Here is a 26483-nt window from a genome sequence, read left to right on the forward strand (position 1 = left end):
TAAACTTATTGAATTCACTGCTGACGGAAGCTGGTTCTCCGCATTATAAACGCGAGAGAAGATCCAGCGATTTAAACTAACTAGTTAGTCTAGATTGTCAAAAATATGAGAGATGAGCCCTATTTTGTATTAAATCAAATCGAAGCCGCGTCTTCGTAAGTATATTACAAAATTGTTAGTATCTTTTTGAATGAGTAAAGGTTCTTTTTATAAATAACCCTACCTTAAAGCTTTCAACCGCACAATGGGACCCCTGGCATCCCGTAGTAAAGCGACCGCTTTATGATTTGTGACTCCGTGTAGCGATACGCCGTCCACCTGCAAAAAGAAGGGACAACAAATATTGTCATTGAATTCTAGAACAATCTAAAGAACTTAAGCTGAACCTTATACAAAGAGAACTTCTTCATAATGTATAATATCATTTCAGGGCGACTGACGGAATACTGAACAGAAGATTATAACGTCACCCCTTTGATTGGAAAGGTGGCGTTTATTCCACGAACAAAGATATCGGCGTCAGTTTGGTCGTAAAATATGCCAAGATCAAAACAAGTCAACTATGAATAATGCAATAATAGGTTAGTCCGACACCGAGTAACGTGAAAAAGAGAAAGAAGAAGAAAAGGAATATAAAGAACCTACACTTGGTAGGTAAAATTAGATTAGGATGTTCGGAAGAAAGTTGGTGTAGCCAACTTCAGTATTAGTTAGTTTACCATTTCTTTTAAATGCATACTACAGGGTTATCGCAATATAGGACGAACGGACCATATATAAGTTCTCCCAAGTCAAGTCAATGACTGCTCGGCTAAAAACTCATCTGACCCCTTTTATTAGCAAAGCTATGTCAGGAACATTTATATTACTCTTATAATAATTTTAAGAAACAAGTATGTGACGTGAAGCTATGTGCCTTTAAATAAGTATATGAACGTATTACTTTTGAATGTTTGTGTGTACGCATAAAGGTGTCTTCTTTAAGACAATTAGTGTAAAGAAAGTTTTTACTTTGACTGTGAAAAAATTTAAAGCTGTGTTCTGCTTACTCTCACAAATCTAGTGAAAGAGGCACGGCCACTGACTTTGTATTCTTATGAAGGAAAGAATCAAAACCATTTCAAGTACTGGACAAGTACACGTAAGTATTTGTAAGAATACGTCATTGTTGAGCAATAAAAGATTTGCAAGGATAAAAGACGACAAATATTCAACAAGCAATGGAGAGGTTACGAGGGCATCAGGGACGTGACGCTTCATATTAATTGCAGGTACAGTTAGCAAAACAGTTTCTAATTTAAATTTTTTGACTGTAGTTATATATTTCATTTATTTATGCACTTTATTTGTTCAATTCAAAAAGTATCCCATGGACAGGGCAAGAAGAAACTAGAATACAATAGGATCTTTTCAGGCAGCCTTAAGGATTAGGAAAACAGAATATAGTCCATAGTTGGATTGAACTGATCGCAATAAGAAAACATTTTATATTATTGCGATTAGTCCTATCTAAGTTAAGCGGTATTAAGGTTTATTTCGGTCTAGGATCAGATATCAGGTAATCTGGAACAGTAATATGATTAAAGCCTCTGAAATAATTTTATACCTACCTATACATTAAATTATATTTCCTTTTTATAAATAAGTAGAATATTTACCATATTTACAACAAAGTCTACAAACGAGTATTTCTTCCATAGAAAACGTTTCCATCAAATATTTAAATGAATGAAGCTTTATTTAAATATTCCTTAAGCCTTCTTTTGGAATTTTTTTGACCATGAGAAGCCACCATTTTATTGAAATGTAGAGTACAATACAACACTTAAGTGTTTATATTATTCTGAGGATCCCTCTTTTACCTCAACATCGAGCAACGTATTTAAAGTTCAAAATGCCCACTGAAATATGCACATAATAATTTTATTAAGTTACAGACAGGTACATTAACGCAAACTTTTTTGTTGACTATACGTAAACTGAGATCAACGCAAGAAAATTACAATAATGGGGGAGAGTTTTTGATGTCGACACTTAAGGAGTTTATTGTTAGAGATTGAAGAAAATTTCATACCTAAATTGTAAAAGTGGTTCCTTGAAAGAAAAAGAAGAGAACTGGTCTAGAGCGTTTTCAAGCTCGCATAAATTAGGATCATCTAATTTAAATTTCTTAAAATGTAAACCAAAATAAGGAACTGTTAGAAATAAATTTGTTACTATAAAACTTCTCTCCCCTTGTAGTTTGTTTCTAGCAGACGGTGATTATAGAAAAAAGTACCTTAGCTTATCAGTCGGATGACCTTGTAGTTTTGATCAAAACAATTAAAATATCACTTGCTTCAATGGCAAAGGAAACATCGTGAGGAAACTTGCATGCCTTAGAGATCCCTATAATGTTCTCAAAGGCGCGTGATGATCATCAATCCGCACTGGCTGGCACAGCGTTGTATACTACAGCCTAGACCCTTCTCACTCTGGGAGGAGACTCGTGGTCGGTAGTGGGCCCGTAATGGGTTGATATGATGACGACAATGATGATGATGGTATGTAGTTATCGCCATCAATAAAGGAAATACTATGTATGAGGCTTAATTTGAGAAGAGAATTGAACAAACTCATTCATGGGTTTGTATATTCGTTGTATCTTTAAGATCTAAGTTTAAAATGACTACGTTTAGAAATCTATTTAGGTTTTCAAATGATATTATGTAAGTTAAGTAGTAACTTTAAACTTAGAAGCCTTCTGAGTTACTCATTTGAGTACCAATTTCTAAAACTACTGAATTGGTAATTTTTTCTCCGTTCGAGAGTTGGAAATCCATTTGATAACATTTGAAAACATTTGAATTTAAAAATTATGCGATTTAGGTCAATAGCTAAATAAACTTTCTAAAAAAGTTTTAGCTGTCTGAGCTCTTGAAGCGTCATAGCATAATAATTGCAAATCTAAGCATACTTTTGCGTATTAATTAAACACACAACTTCATCGAAATAAATTGAGGGTAGTTTTTAAAAAGGTATATTAAATTGGTTAAATATATATAATATTACAGTTATTATAAGCATTACAACACATACATTTTAGAACACTTTCATCCCCTATCCAGAAGGTACTCTATTATTGTTGGCTATAAAAATAGCTTAATATATGATGATAAATTAATTATTACCCCAAATATACAATGATACTCGTAATATATAAATTCGTTAATTGTTTCCGTTAAACCGGTAGACAAAACTTATATATTTTTTAGGTTATTTTCCCTATCTATTGAAAAGACTTTCAGATGTAAAAGCTACTCTTTTTCACGTGAGGAGGCCTACACTAAATAGTAAAATGACTGTAAAAGTAGTGATGAAAATGATTACATAAACTGTCTCACCAGTTTGTTTTTCATCCCACTTCAAGTCCTTCACTGTTACCACTTCTGGTAATAAGAAATGCAGCAGGTAAATTAAATGGTAGCAGGCTAATCTGTTAGGAGATGCATTTATATTAAACCCATGGATGGCCCTTTTCGGTTTATGCGTGGCATGATACCAGAACGTCTTTGTTGATAGGGCGATAACCAGCCACTGCCGAAGCCTCCCATCAGACCAGACTAGAGAAAACTCAGATGTTGTAAATTTGTAAATTACCCCTCCAGCAATTGAAAAATAAACCTCCTATTTATAAAACAACATCGCTAACAACTGCGCCAGGAATGTCACATAGTAACAAGATACCATTATAACCATTTCAAACTCAACACATAAAAGAGACACTTAAATTAAAACTTATTTTGTTGACTGTACCTTACATTGAGCATACCTACTGCATGCAGGCATTCAAATTGAAATATGAAACTGAAATTAAATTCTGAACTATACTCAATTCATTCCAGGCATTTATGTAAATTTAAAAAAATTCAAGGACCACCTTTTTGTATCATTCTAAGCCTCTTTATTCTCTGTTTTATAGAACGGAGGAGTGAGGGAATAAAATAAGTACCTACCCGTAGTATAAGATTTGTACACCTTTCATCGTCGGCACAGTTAATGTATAGCTTATAATATATAACTTCATTATAAAATGGAATATACCCCTTTATTTCATAAATCATAAATCAGTACTATAGAATTTACGACTCTAAAACCAGTAACTTGATGCCTATTTTCTTTCGACGAAATATTGTTTTATTACTTGAAAACGACTCTGCTATTGCGAGTTTGCTTACGTAGGTATATGATAAAAAAACTGTTTCTTCGCCAACAAAGACGTGGGCCCCGATTTCTGACGTCACCCTGACGTCGGTTTTTTACCACGGTTACTGGGGCGTTCGGACTAAACCATAAGTCCTTAATCCCACCCAAGTCCAAGTTGGAAGTCCTAAGCACGGCTAGAATGCGCGAGATACAATTTTCTCCCCAGGGAAAGGATAAAAATGTATCTTCTCCCACAGCTTTATCAACGCTCACAGCACTGGCGCACAAGTGGAAATAATATTTAGATAATAAATTTGTATCGATAAACGGGGGTGCTTTAGCAGGACACGTTAATTATATCCCTTGTTACGGAAAATAATCGGTGGATTTAATTTTTGTCTCCTGCCTATGCTAGCCCGCTAGGTCTCTTCTCATGGCAGCCTTTCGCACTAGCCCCTTCACCCTGGTGATGCTGTTACCCTTGGCGGTGATCAGCTACTGACCTTCCGATAAAAGTAAATGTATGAAATGCGAGTATGAATGAATGAATGAATGAATACACTTTTATTGTACACCAAAGAAAAAAAAGTAGTTACAAAGATATAAATACATATCAAGAGAGTACAATTTGGTGGCCTTATCGCTACATAGCGATTTCTTCCAGGCAACCAATGGCGTAAAACGAAAAAACATAGAAAAGAGGTAGGTGGTGCAATAAATAAGATTTAAAAATTATACAAATATATAAATATAAATAGTAGCGAGTAGTAGTATTGTAAAGCGGAGAAACATAATCAGGTGGTCAGACGTTATGGAAAAATCAGAGTAACAGACATCTTAAGCGAGTTGAATCAGTTAAAGTGGATTTGGACGGGTAACGTGCTCCGGAACACTAGGAAACTTGAGTAACCTAATAACACATTGGTACGCACGAGAAAGACGACGTATAGACGCAGCATAAACGTTGAACGGACGAGCTGATACTTATACCTCTTTTATATGTAATAATGGATCGCAAAGATCCAGTGCCACCCTATTCATTGACCCTATTCATTGACCAACTCTATGTCATGAACAGTGGTTGTTAATTAAATATATTTTTTATTGTTTCTTGAAACTATTTATTAACTATTTAATAAAATATCTGGCAGATATGAATTTATAGTTATCAAAAGTTTAATTATTTACCCACTTTACATATGAATTTACTGTATCACAAGACTAAAAAGGTTAGTAAATACGTTACAGTCCATACGAAACAACAAGTTGTATTATAAGCGGTTTCAAACCCCACCCGATATTATCGCATACGCATCTTAGAAAAAGATTCCCTGAACGAACTTATATCATAATCATAAAATAATATTAAAAGTATGAAAGTTTGTAACTCGGAGCTTTACTGCAGTTTTCAAAGTTCTTTAATATATGTATTTTCTTTTCTCATGGGACGCTATTTGAATATACTTTGTTAAAGCATTGCACATGCGTGAATACTTATGAATCCATATGGATAAAATACAAGATAACGTGATCAAAACAAGCTAGCAGTGTCTAATCAAGACACCTGAAGTACCATCATGCGTGTCACGACATAACTATGTCTACTATTTTGTCGATCAGTTTTTATGAGATCAGATGAAAAAATGGGTAGATATAATTTATACACCTATTGACATCATCATCATCATACCAACCCATTACCGGGCCAACTGCATGGCACGAGTCTCCTCCCACAATAAAAAAGTTTAAAGACCGTAGTCCAGCACGTTGGCCCAGAACTCTCAGGCATCCTGTTTTTCTCAAGAGGTTTTACTTCACCGTTGAAGCAAGTGCTATTTTAATTGCTTAAAGCACACATAACTTTGAAAAGTTAGAGGTGCATGCCGAAAGTAAAGGCGAGCCTCTATCCACTGGGTTATCACAGTTCTATACAGTTGTTTGCTACTCGTAAATTAAAATTGATTGCACAATTATTTTGATGGCGACAGTACTCGAGGGTCGCACAGTGAAGGATGGTGGTCGGTATAAATTGCAATTCGCAGCGCATTGTCCAGTTTTGTGGACGTCGACACTTAAAACAGAAAATTGTGAAAGATTGGAAAACGCCCGGCGAAATGAAATTTCTTTACTTTTTTAGTTTGACGCAATACCGTTGGGGGCCATCGCAGTTTTTCGCCAACTTTCCTTTTTGTATTGAAGTGCGAAATATAAATCTTTAGGATTTTATACCCCAGGAGTGCTGTGTGGGCTTTTTTACTAAGCCATCACTATTCGTCCGTTCGTAAATCCGTCTTTTAGTCAAAGGTTCTACATCTTTGTCTTAGTTATAGCTTAATATGTACAATGAGTATAAGTAAGACAACTCAAAAGCGAACGAATCGTTGAAAGCCAAGTGGGTTGGACTTCGACTTCTCTTTCGGGGGAACGAGTTCGAATCCCAAAAAAAAAAAAAAAATTCATTTATTTCAAGAAGACCCACTTTATAAGCACTTTTGAAACGTGAAATCAGTCTGTTTGTAGTGACACTACCACCCAGAAGAGCCGGCAAGAAACTCAGCAGATTGCTCTTTCAAAACATAATTTAACAGATTACAATCTTTAAAATTTTCTATCTTGTGAGAGATGAGAGCGAAGCAATCTTGCTTCCAAGCAGCCTTGTCGTTAAGAAATTCATCAATCTTATAGTACCACGATTTATTAAATGTGTTCTAACACATTGTTTATAATATGACAAGGTTGCTTGGAAGCATCCGGCTCCGCTTTCATCTCTCACAAGATAGAAAAATGAATGTTAAAATATAAAATGTAAATTTTTGATGTTGGAAAAGAGCAACTGCTGAGTTTCTTGCCGGCTTCTTCTCGGTAGAATCTGCCTTCCGAACCGGTGGTAGAGTCACTACACACGGACAGACTTGACGTTTCAAAAGTGCTTGTATTAGGCCTACTTGAAATAAATGAATTTTGAATTTTGAATTTTGAATTTTTTGAATAGGTTGGAGAAAAGTCTTTTCGCATTATAGTATGTATGAACTTGTAATAAAATCTCTTTGACTATACTATTTGTATCTGGCTGGCTTTGGTTAAACGTTATCATTAAACGTTTAAACTTTAAAGAAAATAATTACAAATTCAAATAAGGAAAATGTGTGATTTTTATTTGTTTTTCGTACTGTTAAGATGATGAATCTAATGAAGGAATTCGATACATTTTAAAATTTTACTACAAAAAAGGTAAAAATACAACGCAAGCTGCGAAAATAATTTGTTTGCGATGTTTATAGACCTAGTGCAGCGTCTGTGAGAGTAGCACAAATTTTGTTTAAGCGTTTTCAATCAGGAAATTTTGATTTCGCCCTGTTACGGATGAAGGGATGCCATTTTTGAAAATGCTCATTCGTGATTCTTTATTACGACGTAATGAAACCGAACCATTTTTGTAGAAACTCATAACTGGTGATGAGAAGTGGATAATGTACGACGAGAACGTGCGAAAAAGGTCGTGGTTACAGGCCGGTCAAGCTTCACAGACTATGGCGAAACCCGGGTTAACTCGCAACAATTTGATGCTGTGTGTGTGGTGAGATTGGAAGGGTTTCATTATGAGCTGTTACCACCAGGCAGAACCATTGATTCTGAACTCTACTGCAACAAATGTTGAGAGAAAGCGGACGGAATTAATCAAAAGAAGGGGTGTGGTTTTTCATCATTATAACGCTAGACCTCACACATCTTTAGCCACTCAGCAAAAACAAATGGCTTTTGCATCTTACGCAAACGATATGCAGATTTCACTAACTTACTCGTACGAGTATGTACATTTCGAGTATGGAGGTTATTTGTATCAACTTTTCGTTTATAAAGAGTAATGTTTTGTCTTACAAGTGCTATATTATTATAAATATATTGTAAGTATACTTATTTCTATAATTTTTAGCGGAGGGATTTTCAACTTTTACCATACAAATATTTTCCCGACGTTTTGTTTTAATTATTTCCATTTTTACCGTAGTAACTCACTAAGGGTATCCGATATTTTCTTAATAAAACTACCCACTGCGTTGACTCGGCCGTATTCAGATAAATAGATTTTGTAACAATAGACTCTGAATAAAGGAAAACTTTATGTAGAGATAAATGCGAACAAATTACTGGCTTCCGACAAATGGAATAGAACGTTCCGCTTTAGTATGAAACTCGCTAACTATGCCTGGCAATGTATGCTTTGTGGTGATTTTTTCGCATTAATAAAAGTTAAATAATACATCATTATTCTGAGTGTTCGCTTCTAAGAGGCAGGCCTGCATTTTTGCATTGTACAATATATTTATAATAGTTGGTTTTAAGCAACTTTATTGAACTGAGTTTTTATTTTATTTCTTACAAACGTGCTTTTGGATAGGACTTTTATTTGTACATAAATAGGCGATCATTCGTCTACATATGTAACATATAAACAAAACATAAGCATAACATTGATGTAACGCGTTGGGTAGAAGCTCGACTTCACTTTCGGGGAGCTGAATGCGAATACCACTAACCCAGCAAGCACCGCTAACTTTTTTATGTTATGTGCGTTTAAAGTAATTAAAATATCACTTTCTTCAACGGTGAAGGAAAACGTCGTGAGTTTGGCGACGTTTGGCGCAGCGTGGTGGACTACGGCCTTAACCCTTTGTCATTTTGTGAGGAGACCCATGCCCGTGATTTCAAATTCATACTTGGTTTAAACAATTTTAGAATGTATGTAGAAATTTTGGGGATTGATGGGTTTAAATACTGAACAATGCTTCTGGAAGTCATTTGATTGGTTTCATGGAGAAATGGGAGATACCTTACTATCTTTCATCTTATTTCCTTTCTTCTTTTTCACAAATAATTGGACCGATTTGTATTTATTATATATTATATTTTTTTTAATTTTGTCAAAGTTCTTCTTTTCATATATATATTTCTTTATTCATTAAACAAAGTCTCGTACGCCGGCTAGTACTACTCTCTGGAATTACCAGACGTATTCTCCAAATATTTTCTGAATTTGGTTCTTTAATTTTGAGGAAGGCTAAGAACAAGCTACACCTTTTAGTAGCCGAGCATTTGAATTGAGAGGGCGATGCGATGCAGTAGGTCGCTATATTCAAATGCTCGTCGTATTACATAATAAAGGAATTAGTTTGTAAGGGATAAAAATAAACAATATTTTTTTATTTAAAATCCAAACAATTATCTAGCAGTTCATTAGTAACAAAACACAACTGACAGCGCCCGTCATGTTGTCTATACCTAATCGTAGAATTGTTTATGTGACCTATAGAGAGGTACATTAATCCGGAGTAAGATAAGTTTTACGTATTGTACTTTATAAACACATTGAGATGTAAAATATATTAAGGCGAAATAAAATTCGCGGGAACAGCTAGTTTATTCTAAAACAGATGTTTTTGTTCGCGTGGCTGGATTATGCCACAGCTTAAAGGATCTTACAGCTTATACTCTCACGTGTATCTTTTTAATAATTTTTTCTCATTCTAACTGGCAATCTAGTTCTTTATCGCAAGTTGTGGCAGTCTCTTAGTGGGTCTAAATTAATTAGACAAAAATTAAAAAAACATTAATAATATGTTTTTTTAATTTTTTGTTCAGTTTTATGAGAGTTATTGTAACCTGTTGATTGTCCATTAAATAAATAAATAAATGTTGTACGGAACCGCCTAGGAGTGTAATAAAAAGATTCCTTGTTGATACTGGTGGACAGAAGTTCAACATAAAAGCGTATACGCTGTTTCATTTGGGAAAACAATTTGCGATGGGACGTCTATTTACATTTTATTCGTCTCTTGCGTGGCAGCTTTGTTTGGAATGCATAATATTGTGAGTACACACACGGACATTTTTATCCAATCTGATTATAGCTGAGTGGTTTTTTTGGCGCTGAAAAATATAACGATGTCAATTGAGGCCTTAAAATTGCCATGATCCTACTATTATAAATACGAAAGTTTGTATGGATGGATGGATGTTTGTTACTCTTTCACGCAAAAACTACTGAACCAATTTGACTGAATTTTGGAAAGGAGATATATTATACCCTGGATTAACTCATAGGCTACTTTTTATTTCTATTTAAAATGTACGGTTCCCGCAGGGTAAATGAAAAACCAGAAAACCGCGTACGAAGCCGCGCGCAACAACTTGTGCAACATAAAAGTAACTCACTTGCTGGTAAGTGATGATGCTGTCTAAGATGATAAAATGCTAAACTGTTAGTTAATATAACTAATTCAGCTTACACCTTTTTACAGGTTTCTGAGCGACATCGTACCGGCACTTCTTTGTCGGCAACTAGCCACGGCCGAAGCCTCCCACTAGACACAAAACAGGGAAAATATGAATGCTGCCTGTCGGGTCAAACTCGGGACCTTCCACTTAACAAAACATGGCTCACCGCTGCGCACGAGAGGCATAATTACTTTAAACTAACATTCTGGACCTCTGACTGCTATCTCACATGTAGAGCTAATAGGTGCCACGAGATTGCTCGTATTTTTATATAGCGATTGGCGAGATAAAGAATAGAGATAATTTTCTAGCGGTGCATGCAAACCCTACTGGTGGTCAGTGAGGATGCAGTCGAAGATGGTAGCGGGCCAACTGACATAATGTTGTGAATGCAAAGGTGCATTTTTTTGTTGGTTTGTTTGTTTTTGGAATGCAGTGTCGGTAGACCTCACTAGCTAAATAAAAAATCATTCAGGAACAAACCTTTTATGATAAAAGAAAACGGAAAAAGAACCTAATTTAACAGCCTTAGAGATACGGTCGACCTACAAGATTTACCTTAATAATATATTTACCAAGCTCCGAGCTCTCGCGTTCATTATTTTCTATTATTAGCACTAATGGGAGACAATTTCATTAAATTTTCACAGAAAGTGAAATGTATAGCACATAAACGGTTTCTGGGGCAATCTCGAGATGCAATTATGTTACTGCGCATTTAGAGGGAGTATTGTTGAGTATTGCCTACTTACATCATTAGTAAGGGCAAACGAGGCTGCTAGAGTAAATAGAAAATTTTAAACTAAGATTTCCATGGTTAATGAACATTACTTAAAATATTTAAACGGGCACATTCCACGATAATACAGTTTTTTTGATTTGCTCAATAAGGCAAAGTAAGAGATGTTGACTATACATCAAAGCAGTAAGAGACAATCAACCTCAGAAGTCAGCGATTGCGGAGCATATTCCACAAGAGATAGAGCTACATGGCACTAAAGTTCTCTCCACCGACAGTACAATATTCCAAGTTTGTCAACGATTGAAATTCATAAATTAAAAATTCCCTAAGTGCCCTGCAGGGATTTGAGCGCTCACCATTGCGCCAGAAAGGACGTCAAAATAAAGCTACGAAGGTTCCGAAACAAGCTAAAATCAAAAACTGGCTGTGGTTTCTGTTTCCACCAGTGCTAAACCGGTTGGCGTGGCGCCAAGCGATTAAGCGTTCCGGTACGATGTCGCATAGAAACCGATTAATTTTTTTATATTTTTTTTTATATACTACGACAACGCACACATCGCCATCTAGCCCCAAAGTAAGCGTAGCTTGTGTTATGGGTACTGAGATGTCTGATGAATTTTTTTATGAATAATATAATATACATAATATAATATATATAATATACATATAATATATATAATATAATATACATTAATACTTATAATATACATATAAACACCCAGACACTGAAAAACATCACACAAACATTATCCAGTTGTGGGAATCGAATCCACGGCCTTGGACTGAGAAAGCAGTCGCTGCAAACTGCGCCAATCGGCCGTCAAATTTTCGTCAAGTTCAAAATTAATGGGTTAAATATAACTCACTTGGCTGCATCATGATTTCAGTGAAGGGCTAACTTGTAGCGGAACAAACAAAAAAGCGTGTTAAACACTGCATAACACAAAAACTGCAAAGACACAGTTAGGCTACTATGATGTCACTCCTGAAAACTGTTTGTTTGTCCCCGAGGACAAGCTTTATTAAAACGCTGTACGCCCTAAGCTACAGATCGGCCCTCAGCAAACACATTCATCAACCCATATTTGTAGAGTAATCAATTATTATTAGTACACATGAATCTAATGTATTAGGAAACCATAAATGGCCAGCAGTTAACCTGGATATAGGCTGGGCTGTTGAATAAATAATACGCAAGTCTAGATATAAGCGACTTGCTGTTTCAGGCAGTTTTACTCGCTTTAACTATAAGACCCGTAACGTTATGTACCTATGTTAAAGCATAAGAACCGCGTTCTCATAGACGTAAACTTACCCCTCGTATAACACGGGCATTCCCCCATATAACGCGGGGATTTCCCACGTTATATTTCTATACTGTGAAATTAATACTTTATATTTTTTAAATTTAATATTTATATGTATTTATAAGTTTTTTATTGTTCTCAGTTTAATTTGATTTTAATAAAACATCCATATTCCGTTTTGAAAAAGTTATTTTTAATATTCCATTTAAGCGAGAAAAGTTAAACGTGAATAATTTATACGTAACGCGTTATACGTTATACGGGAATACTCCTACAACGCGTTTTCCTATAACGCGCAACCAATGCACCGGGTTAATGGAGGTTTCTATATACTGTATTGGATAGTGTAGTATAAATATTAAAATAATAGTATATTATAATAGTATACGGGGCAGGTTACATATTTTTCTGGCTTGCTTTACAAATACAATTTTTTTTTTTTTTATATATAGTTTTAGTTGTCAATGTGTATACTTTGTATGTTAATTGCTATGTGTTGTTTTTTTCCCAAATAAAAGATTTTATTTATTATTATTATATATTATTATTATCTCTGTGATATTCCCTTATACGTCTCGTACGATACCCGCGAGAAGAGGTTTGTAATAACTTTATTCTGGTCTCTAGAACTCTGTAACCACAATTTTAGTACGAGTTGAATATTTCTCGTGCCGAAGAAGTCATAGAAATTTTTCAAGTATACAGTCGCTGATTCTTAAAACATTTTTAAATGAAAACTTCTACCTACCTACGAACTTCAAAGGTCGCCGCGTTCTCGTGACAAATGAAGTAAGTTTGTTTGCTTCAAAGTTCGCGTAACTCGGATACTCTGTTTTATTTAAGCGGAGTGACGTTAATTGTATCAAAGTTGCGAACTGAAAGTTTTGTTGACTGTAAAAATTTTATAAACCAGCGTATTTTGGGGTTAAAACACAGTAAATTAATGATCGTAAAAATTCCTAAAAAAAAACGCAGTGGTGCGCAAAGTTATGGTTTGATTAACTGCTGGGGCAATTAAAGAATTTGTGTGTACTTGTTGTGTTTCCCATGGTACGTCCGTAAAAAACAACCTACAGTTTTTATCTTCTCTCTTTCAAAATCCCTCTTGACAAAATGTTGCATGAATTTTGCATTCTGAAGACGGCCTTACGATATTTTTTGTCCCGGACAACCAACGGTTCCTGGGAGATATTTTGACTATCGCTTATGACATTGTATTCAACAGCTAGTTTTTAATATACCTACAGTAATGTTTTCTAATGTAAGCGGTGAACGCCAAGTGGGTAGGACTTCGACTTCACTTTCAGGAAGGTTTCAACTAGAAGATTTCACTGGGTTCGAATCCCAGCATGCACCTCTAACTTTTCTAAGTTTTGTGCGTTTTATGCAATTAAATTATAACTTGCTTTAACAGTGAAGGAAAACATCGTGAGGAAACCTGCAAACTTGAGAGTTCTCCATAATGTTCTCAAAGGTGTGTGAAGTCCACCAATCTGCACTGGGCCAGCGTGGTGGACTACGTCCTTAACCCCTTCTCATTGTGGGAGGAGACCAGTGCCCTGTAATGGGCCGGTAATAGGTTGATTTGATGATGATGAATAAATAAATAAATAAATATACTACGACAATACATACACACATCGCCATCTAGCCCAAAAGTAAGCGTGTTATGGGTACTAAGATGACTGACGAATATGTTTATGATTTATATACATATACTAAGAATATACATTTTAACTACCCAGCACTGAAAAACATTCATGCTCATCACACAAACATTTTCAATCCACCCACCCACGGCCTTGGAATCAGAATGCAGGGTCGCTGCAAACTGCGCCAATCGGCCGTCAAAAGTATTCTACGAGTATGTCATTATCCAAGATACCAGCTGCCACAAAAATGTATAACAAACAAGCAAGCAAACAGATAAACTTCCGCATTTATCATATTTTCATTGCAAAGTTATATATTTTATTCAATATTTAAAAGGGTATGAGTTGGTTTGTTATTGTAGAATTATAATAGGTATGCTCCAAGAAAATAGGCAAATGAAAAGGAGAAAAAAACATTTTCATACCAATACATTTTCGTGAGACCCTATACGGTCTCACGAACAAAGGTATAACGAAAATTTATTACCACGTGTCCATATAGAGCTTTCCGTCTTACGAGACTGTGCTCATTGTCAAATTACGACCGTTTTATCGGAGTTCTTTCGCATACTTGACACTAATGCTGGTTTCCCACTGGACTGCGCGCAGGCTCATGAAATAAGGCAATTAAAATTCAAATTCGAAATTCATTCACTTCAAGTAGGCCTACTTTAGAAGCACTTTTGAAACGTCAAGTATGTCTGTTTGTCTCTACCACCGGTTCGAAAGGCTGTTTCTACCAAGAACTGCTAAACACAGATTTTTGTTTGGAGTTTCAAAAGCTAAAGAAAGAAATAAATTTCCCATAACGGCAAATTCCCCTCTTTTTATAATTCCCGAAAATTTTTCTATTGAAACGACTTAACCATAGAATTGAAGGAATTTAAGCTTATATATTTATATAGTACAATTTAGCAAACTCATATCTAACCGCACAGTCTCACAGATTCCTATGGAAAGCCGCCTTAAGGTACTCGGAAGACTAAACTTCAGTTTTATTTTATTATATAACATACGAGGAACATTTGCGACCGACCGTGATAACTGTACGCAATTCCAAAAGTTGGAGCAGTTTTTTTAGATCCTAATAAAAAGAACAACGAAAGGCGAATTTTTGGGTTAAAGAACCTCAATGGGTTCAAATGAGTAGGCACCTACATAGTCACTGTTTGGAGAAGCAGTTCGTCATTATCAAACCATTACAAGCCCACTGCAGTGCCCGGGTCTTCCTCGCAGCTTGAGAACAGTTAAGGCTGTATTCCACGAAGCGCGGGTTGGTAGAATTCACATGACTTTGCACCATGCAGGTTTCCGCCTTATTTTCCTTCACGGTTGAAGCAAGTTATACTACATAACATCAATTAAAGCACATAACAGTCTGTCAAGTTATAGGTGCGTGCCGTAAACCGAACTCGGTCCCGTCGGAAGGGAGGCAGTGATTAATAATGTATGCCATGGTTGCCAACTGCTGACAAAAAGAGTTACAGCTGAGTTTCTTGCCGGCTTTTTCACGGTAGAATCTGCCTCCCTAACCGGTGGTAGAGTCGCTACAAACAGACATACTTTGTTGTGGGTATTATTACAATAATATACTTATGAGGGTAGGCCTTAAGGTTATTCAATAAATGATCCAGTCATCTTCCAATAATGGTTTGATTTAGACCTCTTTCTATAACATGGTGTCAGGTGTGGAAATATACATTAGTGATAGTGATAAAATATTGAGTTTATGATAATTAATACACGGAAGGATTGCAAAATATCTTAACCTATGCAATGGCGTATGAAAGTCGAGGAGATGGCGTTTACGCGGCGATTCAACAGCCGGCCCCGTTGCAACAAGATGGCAACTTAGCTACGAATTGGAAAGAATGGAAAAATGCATTTGAATACTTTTTGATTGCCACGGGCAAGGATAAAGCGACTAATAAAGAAAAATATGGTTTGTTTATGCACTGCTTAGGCCAGTACGGGCAGGAAATTCTAGAAGAACTCGATTTCACCGAACATGATAAAGATGATTATAAAAAGATATGTGAAAAGTATAGTGAGTATTGCGATCCTAAGAAAAACGTCAACTACGAGAGACATACGTTTTTTGAAACCTATCAGAATGAAAATAATTTTGAAAAATATTTAGGATTATTGAAAAAAATGAATAAAAGTTGTGAATTTGGATCTTTGAAAAATAGTCTCGTATTGACGCAGTTGATACGTGGACTAAAAGATGTCCACATGAGGGAGAAGCTATTAGCGAGATCGTCAATAACATTGGAGGAGGCCAGTGCCTGGTGTCGAGCGGCCGAGCGAGCGGGCAAGCAAGCGGCGGCGTGCGCCTCGCGCGCCCCTGCGGGTCCGGCCGCGGCGCTCGAGCACGTGCAGCAGCGTGCCCGGCCTCCGGCTGCCGCCCCGGCGCCTGCGGTCGCTGCTCGTGCCGGCTGGCGGGGCCGGCGGGGCCCGGCGGAGTCTTCATATCGGCGTGTCAGTGATAGTGCTTGCGGAAAGTGTGGGTTACGGCATAGTGAAAGTATGCGTTGCCGGGCGTATTCGGTGAAGTGTTTTCGGTGCGATAGATGGGGTCACTTTGCCAAATTTTGTCGCGTGCGGGTTGCGCGCGAGGTAGTAGAGGCCCCAGAGATGCTGGATGAGTGTCAGGATGAGTACGACGAGAATGGTGAGCTTCTCATGCACAATATTTCGATCGAAGCTTCAAATGAAATGTATGGTTCATGGTGTGAGACTATAGAAGTAAACGGCATCTTTGTACGATTTAAATTAGATAGTGGGGCAGAAGCATCCGTCATGTCCTTAGGCTCATATGAAAAAGCCGGTTTTGATAAGTCTAAGCTAATTAAGTGCAATACCGTATTAAGAGAAATTAGTAAAAATAAGCTACCTGTGATTGGATATTTTAATGGGTTATTAAATTATAATAAACAGAAATGCTGTGAAAAAATTTACGTTCTAGATAATAATTGTAATAATTTACTGGGCTTAAGGGCATGTGTAACGTTGAAATTAATTGCAAGAGTGCACCAAGTGTCTCTTGAACTTGAAAAATATGAATCGGTATTTGAAGGTATAGGTTGCCTGCCTACTATTTGTAAAATAGTTGTTGATAAAGCGATATTACCCGTTGTGAGCGCCTCGCGAAAAATACCAATGAAATTGCGGCCTCGTTTAAAAGAAGAATTGGACAACATGGTAAAATTAAATATTATTAAAAAAGAAGATGGGCCTACAGATTGGGTGTCGAACATTGTCATTGTCGAAAAACCGGATAAAAAACTTCGCGTTTGTTTAGATCCTCGCAATTTAAATCAGGCCATTAAACGGAGCCATTTTCAGTTGCCCACGTTAGACGAAATGGCGAGCAATCTTTCAGGAGCGAAATATTTTTCGAAATGTGACGCAAAGAATGGGTTTTGGATGATTAAGTTAGAGGAATCTAGTTCTAAGTTGTGTACTTTTTCAACGCCGTATGGAAGATATAGATTTTTACGGATGCCTTTTGGAATTAACTGTGCTCCTGAGATATTTCACAATGAAATGGTTAAAATATTTAAAATGGAAGGTGTGGAAGTGTTCATAGATGACATTTTGATTTGGGGTCGGACGAAAGAAGAGCATGATAGCCGGCTGATAGAAGTAATGAGAAGAGCAGTCGATAGTGGTGTCAAATTCAATAAAAATAAATGTGTCTTTGGGGTTAGTCAGGTAACTTTTTTGGGCCATATATTTAACTCGACGGGTATATCGCCTGATAAAAACAGAATAAGTGCCATCGAAAATATGCAGAAACCGACGGATAAAAAAGGATTAGAGCGATTTCTAGGAGTTACAAATTATTTGTCTAGATTCATACCCCGGTACTCGGAACTTTCGGCACCGTTGCGTGAATTATTGGGTAAAAATATTAATTTTGATTGGTCAGACTATTATGATAAGGCTTTTAACTTATTAAAATCTAAAATCAGCACGGCTCCAGTATTGAAATATTACAACCCCGAAGAGGCGGTGACAGTGTCCGTGGACGCGAGCGCGCGCGGGCTTGGCGCGTGCCTGCTGCAGGGCGGCCGGCCCGTGGCGTACGCGGCGCGCACGCTCACCGCCACGGAGCAGCGCTGGGCGCAGATCGAGAAGGAATTGCTCGCGGTCGTCTTTGGGTGTACGCGGTTTCATCAATATATTTACGGGCATAACAAAGTTACAGTGGAAAGTGATCATAAACCGCTTGAGTCAATTTTTAAAAAATCTTTAAATGAGGCACCAGCTCGACTTCAACGAATGTTGTTAAAATTGCAACATTATTGCATTAAGTTACAGTATAAACCGGGAAAAATGTTATTTATAGCGGACACTTTATCCCGAGCTGCGACAGAGCAGGGGTCCGATGAAGACATTTGTAAAGATGTGATGGTGCACGTGAACACCCTTTATGAGAATGTGGAAGCTAACCCCGAAATGATACATAAAATACGAGAAGAAACAGGAAAAGATGAAACATTGAGAGCGGTCGGTGAATATTACAAAAATGGTTGGCCGGATAATAAAAGAGAAACAGATATGGCTGTGAGGCAATATTGGGCCGTTCGAAGTGAGCTTCACGTGGTAAAAGGAATTTTGTTCAGAAACAATCGAGTCGTCATGCCGTCAGCACTTCGAAAGGAAATGCTGAAGCGTATTCACGAAGGCCATATGGGTGTGGAAAAATGTCAACGTCGTGCCCGTGACGTCATGTGGTGGCCCGGGATGAGCACTGACATCCAGCACGCGGTGCAGGACTGCGACACGTGTCAGCGGCACCGCGCGGCCAGCCCTCGGGAGCCGCTGGCGCCGCACCCCGTGCCGGCGCTGCCGTGGGAAGTCTTAGCGGCAGACATATTTGAGTTGCAAAATAAATACTATTTACTCGTAGTAGATTATTATTCTAAATTTGTCGAAGTTGTTAATCTTTCCAATTTAACTAGTGCGTCGGTTATAAATGTATTCAGAGATATTTTCAGTAGATTTGGTATTCCAAAAAGGCTCGTGACTGACAATGCTGGCCAATTCTGTTCGGAACAATTTAAATTATTTACTAATAATTGGGGTTTCACACATGTAACGAGTTCTCCGTTGTATCCCCGGTCCAACGGGCTCGCCGAACGGAACGTTCGGACTATAAAAGCTATGATGTGTAAGTCATACGAAAGTGGCGAAGACTGGAAACTATCGCTATTAAATTTTCGAAATACACCACTTTCTGGAGAAAAGTGGTCACCGGCACAGCTTTTAATGAGTCGTCGGTTAAATACTCGTTTGCCCTCTAGAAATACTCAGTTAAAACCTAAAACTGTTAATCCGCAGTTAATGTTAGACAATCGTGCTGAACGAATAAAACAATATAAGTCATACTATGACCGAGGAACTAAAAGTTTAATACCATTATCTCAAAACGATCCCGTTCGAATGAAACAAAATAAAATATGGGTCAAGTCTCGTATTTTGCGTCCAGCACAAGAAAAACGATCGTATTGGGTACAAACTGAAAACGGTGGCGTTTATAGACGTAATAGGCAACATTTGATGAAAATACCAAGTCGAGGAAACGATGCCGATCGAATTAGCAATTCCCCTGGCTTGGATTGGGATAGTTTTAACTTCGCGCCAACGGGTAATACCACTCCGACCACGGAGCCGAACGTGGCGCGTTCACCGCGACCACCGCCTGCCCATCGGGTAACAAGCAGTGGTCGAGTTGTACGATCGCCCATTCGTTTTGCCAGCGAATATAACTATTAGGTATCTATCTTTGAACACGTTTTAATGCTTTATACTATAAATCCAATGTAATAATCTTAGTCTAAGTGTAATAATCTAAAATATTATTTTAAAATAAATTAGTCTAGCTTTGTCTTAAAATTAAGCTAAGTTTAGATATGTTAATACAATAATAATAATAATAATAATTGGTACATATAGATTTTCATAACCTACTATGAGTGCATGACAAAATATATAATTTTATAGAAAAAGGAAGAAGATGTAATAACGATAATAATGTTACTTACCTATTTAAATATTTTGATCTTAAGGTGATATGTAATTAAATATATTAGACTTATTATAAGGGGGGAGATGTTGTGGGTATTATTACAATAATATACTTATGAGGGTAGGCCTTAAGGTTATTCAATAAATGATCCAGTCATCTTCCAATAATGGTTTGATTTAGACCTCTTTCTATAACATACTTGACGTTAGATGAATTTTGAATTTGAATATTAAATTGGAATTTTTGATTTAAATACCACCCTACCGACAAAGACGTGCCACTATGCGATTTAGTGTTAACCCAAAACCACCAAACTCCCTAACAGGTTAGCCCGCTACCATCTTAGACTACCACATCACTTACCACCAGGTGAGATTGCAGTCAAGGGCTAACTTGTAGTGGAATAAAAAAGAACATGCCTGGTTTGGTTTGCATTATAATTTAAGCTGTCGTAGATTGGAAAAACTCAAAATTAATTAAATATTTCAGACTACACCAATAGTATGGCATAAAACCCGTCCTTCGACCCAAAGGAGGCGTTAGCTAATACGTTTAAAAACAAATTAGTCAAGTTCCGTTTGCGTGCGGCGATAAATTAATTCGTTAGCAGTTTCCGAACTGTGTAGCTTGGATATGTACGAGTAATAAGTAACTTTGACCGATGTGTTACGTGGCGCCGCCGGCCTGGATCGTGCCACACTTTAATATAAGTTTTCTATACATAATTCATACGAACGACAGGCGACATGGCTGTAGATAAATACGGGCAGGTTATTTTACCTCTACCAAATAATAACGTTTTATTGCTTTTTAGCTTATTTCAAATACATTTATGCTGCCAAACTTTAAAGTGTCCTTCAAACAATAAATTGGTAATCTATAAAAATAAGATGCGAAAATAGTAAAGGAATGTATTATTTACGTAGGATTTATTACTTAATTTACGTATATTTACGTTGAGTAATAAATTTATCTGTGATAGTCTAATATAGACGTCATATTCGACTACAATGGAATGATTCACGAGCTTCTGAGTTCCCTGAGATACCCTCGCCGGGTCAGGATACGACGGGCATGTCCATCTAAGTAGGAAGAACCAACCAAACTTACTTTTTTTATCTTACAACAGTAGTCCAGTATATCTGTCCCATGTGTTGTGTAAAACATTGGTAAAAAAATATGTGAAAAAATTATATCAATAGTTTGGTGTGTCCTACTAGTTTATCGATCCTGTTGCGTCGCAGAGTTACCAATTCATTCAATCTCATAAAAATTCATTGTATCAACTGAATCTATTGCAATTTTCGCTAGTTTTGTGAAGCAGAAAACATTTCATTAGGTAAGTACCTAATTGAATGTATTGTATAAATACAATACATAAATCGGGCAGTTGATCATAGACGATCAACAAATCACTGTGTAGAGTGTACAACTTATGTATGCTTGGTTGATTTTTTTTTGTAGTAACAATTAACGGACTAAGCAAATGGCTATAACTGAAGATATAAATAAAAAAACACATCCCAGGGCATGCTAGAAACACGTCCTACAAAGTGCCGTGTTAAGCCTCATCTGCTTGTATATATAATAACTCGTATAAATGTTACCTCAACAATCCTGTCGTTGACTTGTATCTTCCCACACAGGTCTGCTGAGCTGCCGGCACCGATGCTTTTGACGAAGATTCCACTCAGCTCCTCTGCAAGCGTCAAAAGCATATCACACAATTGCGTTGGAGCTATTTCCATAGTACCTATACACAATACGATGATGGCCCTGACCCTCTGTGGCGCAGTGGTAAGCGCTGCGGTCTTATAAGTGGAAGGGCCCAGGTTCGATATTATAATTTCAGATTTTCACTAGAAGTGCCGCCATGTGACTTAAAGTTGCGTTATGACACGTAGAAGGCAATTAGCGATATGGGCTTGATATAACTATATATAACTGCCATGCCCCTAAATGGTTAGCCCGCTGCCATCTTCGACTGCATCATTTATTTCTTAACGCCTGACGCAAAATGAAGAGGTGTTGTATGTTTAACCTGTCTTTGTGTGTCTGTGTGTGTGTCGTATACCGAATTTTGATTTTGGTTTTTTTTTATTGAAAGGTTGAAAGATTAGCTATGTTTGATGAAAATCAGTCAAAGATGGCAACTACAAAAAAAGAGTAAATTATTAGAGAAAAACATTTTTAGAATAATGTACACTTTTTTGAAAGTTTTCATATATATATATATATACCTTTATATATATATTTCTTGTGTGCGTGTGTATGTCACTGAACTCCTCCTAAACGGCTGGACCGATTTGAATGAACACAATGAATGAAACACCCTGGATGGTTTAGATTCACAAATCAGCCCGACAGATGGCGCTGGGGTCCGCTAGTATATATATATATATATATAGTTTATATATACATGGGGTTGTTTCAATTTTTAATTTACATATATATATATATATATATATATATATATATAACAATAAAAACGATATATGCTTATATGGATTATTTCGGATGTATGTTTAATTTGTTTTAAGCAACTAAAAATTGCCAAAGTTGAAATAGAAAATGTACAGCGTGTGTACAGCAACGTTACATTTTAGATCGCGTTTATATTCGCAACGTTCTGCAATCGAATCTGTCATGTCATTTCCTACTGCTGGGAACAGATCTCTCTCATGGAAGAGGGGGTTTTAGAGCTTATTTCTCAACAACAAACAATTATTGAAATACTTCATAAGCACTTTTGAAACGTCAAGTCTGGCTCATCTGGAATGCAGATGTTTATGACACAAAAAAAACTTGATAATTATTTGCCAAATAAATTTTGGTTTAACCGGGGAATTTGACTCAGGGTAAATTACACAAAGTTTAAAGAGTTTCTTTTATTCTACAACAAGCTATCCCTTGACTGCAATCTCACTGTTGATACGTGATGATGGTAACGGTACGACAATTATATTAAACCGGTACGGCTTTCATACCCTGATTATTACTGCGGCAAAGTTTGGTCAAGCAATCATAACGACGGCCGATTGGCGCCGTGTGCAGCGGCCCTGCTTTCTGAGCCCAAGAACGTTTTTTTTTTTTTTTTTTCTGATTGTGTGTAAGCTGATTGACCCTAATGATTTCAACAGCGTAACGTGGGCTTGTTGGCGAACCTCGGAATGGGGTTCTGCCAGGAAGAGTTTGAACCCTAGGGCTCGAAGAAGCGAAGGGATCATCGGCCTGAGGGCGCCTCATGTGAGGCCGAACCTCGGCTCAGGCGACGATTGGAGTGAAAGGGTTACGGACGGTGATTAATCCGCACGCTTCCGAGAACGTGGTGCGAGCCCACGTCCAGTTGACGTTAGAAGTCGGGCCCAAGACCGTGGGTCCGATTCCCACTAACGGAAAGCGTCTGTGCGATGAGCATGAATGTTTTTCAGTGCCTGGGTGTTTATATGTATTTTCTAAGTATTTATGTATTCATCTGGCATCTTAGTAAGTACACATAACACAAGCTACGCTTACTTTGGGGCTAGATGGCGATGTGTGTTTATTATTAAGAATTTAATGTATTTCTTTTTGTATACGAATACTAACTGCGTGGAATTTCTGGTTTCAATTTATATTTTTATCAAACTCCGAAAAGCCTCAAAAAGGAGGAAGCTCTATGTTCGACTGTACGTGTGTATTTATTTATTTATTTTTATTTATTTTCATAGTATATTTATTTATTTATTTAATATAACTGTCATACCTAATCGGTTTCTACGCGACATCGTACCGTATGCTAAATCGCTTAGCAGCACATTTCTGTCCGTAAGCGATTTAGCGATTTTTGTGGTAGCCGGCCGCGGCCGAAGCATCCCACCAGACCAGACTAGAGAAAATTCAGATATTATATACTCCTAAATTGCAACTCCCGGGACCTCAGTACCTTATACTTCATAGATTTGCATTATATAAAACTAATTGAATTGCAGCTCGATGACTATCTGTAAACTCTAACTCATATACTCACTATATAACTCATATATTCAATGCCAAGTTAGTGCATAATAATTGAAATTTAGAATAGACATTGTTTGTAGTGATAAAAAAAACCCGGTCATATAAAAATATACTGTAAAAAGTATCTACACAATAGAAGGATAAAGCAACAAACGAATTGACCAAGCAATGGAAACAATATAAAAGAATTTAATGTATTTCTTTTTGTATACGAATACTAACTGCGTGGAATTTCTGGTTTCAATTTATATTTTTATCAAACTCCAAAAAGCCTCAAAAAGGAGGAAGCTCTATGTTCGACTGTACGTGTGTATTTTATATGATTGTTCATCGATCTCCCCGTCAATTGTCTTCCAAATCAAAACCGATATTGAAAATGATTTTATTGTTTAAAAGGGTATACTCTCGAGGCGGTCCCATTGTCACCAATTAACGATCTGATAAAGGAATCCCCTGGGAATCGGGGGAAATTTATTAATTATTCAAATATTTGAGTCTAAAAGTTAGTTTTTCATTGTTCCCGTATAGTGGGTGTGGAACTCTGTCAAATAAAAATAATATCTAATAATTCACCTATTTAAGTCTAAAAATCAGTATTTTTTTTTGGTTTTAATGATTGCTAGACCAAAATTCGCCCCAGAGAGGCAGTAATAACCAGGGTTTGAAAGTGTTACTAGCCTATCTCCGAGCTGGTATTGTGATTTAACATAATATAAATATCCTACGACAATAAATGCATCTCCATCTAGACCCAAAGAATTCGTAGCTTGTATTATGGATACTAAGATGACGAATGAGAATTTTTTTTTATATACAATTAAACTAATAAATATACTTCCTATCCCAGACACTGAAAAACAATCAGGTTTATCCCACAAACATTTTCCAGTTGGCTGAATCTAACCCACTGCATTGACTCAGAAAGCAGAAATACTGTCCACTGAGCCAATCGGCCGTTAATAACTTCTCAAAAATTTCTTAACAGAAGATCCCAATAACTGATTGTTGAGGAGCATGAAAGTTTCTAAGATAAGGCCTTTGACCAACGCAGCGTTGGGCCAAATAATATACTTCACAGCCATGTCGTTTACGGATATCTTACAGCGAACGATGCAGTTTGACCTACTTACAAAATGGCCCGCTAAATCACTAAAAAAGTATCGCCTTATATTGGATGCCGTTATCCGAAATAGGAAACAGGCAATAAACTACCACTGTTGTGCTTAAAAAGTAAAAAAAAACAAATGGCCCTTGGTCGCCCGAGGCTTCGACGAGAACACTTGGAAACCAGCTGTCCATGACAAAATGCTAATTGTACCTAACACTTCTGAATGACACTGAGGTGTTTTACAAATAATCAATAACGACGGAAAAAAAATCGTTTTTTCCAACAGTTCCACAGATAGTTCTAGTAGATAGTCAAATATAGTTGTAAGTCTGATCAAACTCTCACTTTTGAAAAATCAATATTAAATACTAAATAAATAACTACTACGACAAGACACTAGACATCGTTATCTAACCCTGAAGTAAGCGTAGCTTGTGCTATTGGTACTAAGATGACTGATGAATATTTTTATGAATAATATACATAAATATTTATACCTAATATACAAATAATCATCCAGACACTGTAAAACATTCATGTTCATCACACAAACATTTTCCAGTTGTAGGAATCGAACCCACAGCCTTGACTCAAAAAAACGGGTCGCTGCCCACTGCGCCAATCGGCCATCATATTATGTGTAACACATGCAAATAACAACTACATAATAAATATATAAGCAAATGTCTTCTTTGCTTAAAGAGCTATTAAAACATTCGTTAAATTCACTGCTTCTTTGTTTTGGCTAAAGGATTTAGTTATTTTTGACCAACGGTACTAAAAACCGCAGCCTTCTAATGCAGCTGGTGGCGTGACTTAGACCTATTCAGCCCGTAGTGACCGAAAATTCGGATATGTAACCTGCCGGACTCGTAAACTTCGATAATTTTCTCTAGTGAACGTAGCAGTTTGACCTCATTTCAATTTCGGCTGCTCTGAATGATATCAATTGGTAGCTTAATTAATAGTGCATTTCATAAAAAGAGTATAGTAATTTTGGCCTAAGGGACTTACATAATTTATTTCTTTCTTTCACATTTGTTTCATAAATATAACCTAAAATAAACTATGTAAAACTAAATAAAATCTGAAACGTCTTTGAAACCAACGCAGCGAGGCACAGTTCCTAAGATGCTGGCAGCATTGCCCCGCGGACTAAGGGACCGCGGCCCTCTAA

General features: G+C 36.8%; 1 protein-coding gene across 1 annotated transcript in view; it reads right to left on the reverse strand.

Moving 5' to 3' along the window:
• LOC120626564 (inaD-like protein) overlaps positions 1-26483 on the reverse strand; it is a 232822-nt gene that overhangs the window by 151743 nt on the left and 54596 nt on the right. Inside the window, exons 8-9 of the mRNA XM_039894120.1 lie at positions 21807-21898; positions 224-318 (exon numbers count right to left, since the gene is read on the reverse strand). Of these exons, the coding sequence (XP_039750054.1) occupies positions 224-318; positions 21807-21898 (187 nt within the window). The remainder of the gene's footprint in view (positions 1-223; positions 319-21806; positions 21899-26483) is intronic.

Source organism: Pararge aegeria, chromosome 1 (assembly GCF_905163445.1).
Source record: "Pararge aegeria chromosome 1, ilParAegt1.1, whole genome shotgun sequence".
Taxonomy (NCBI): Eukaryota; Metazoa; Arthropoda; class Insecta; order Lepidoptera; family Nymphalidae; genus Pararge; species Pararge aegeria.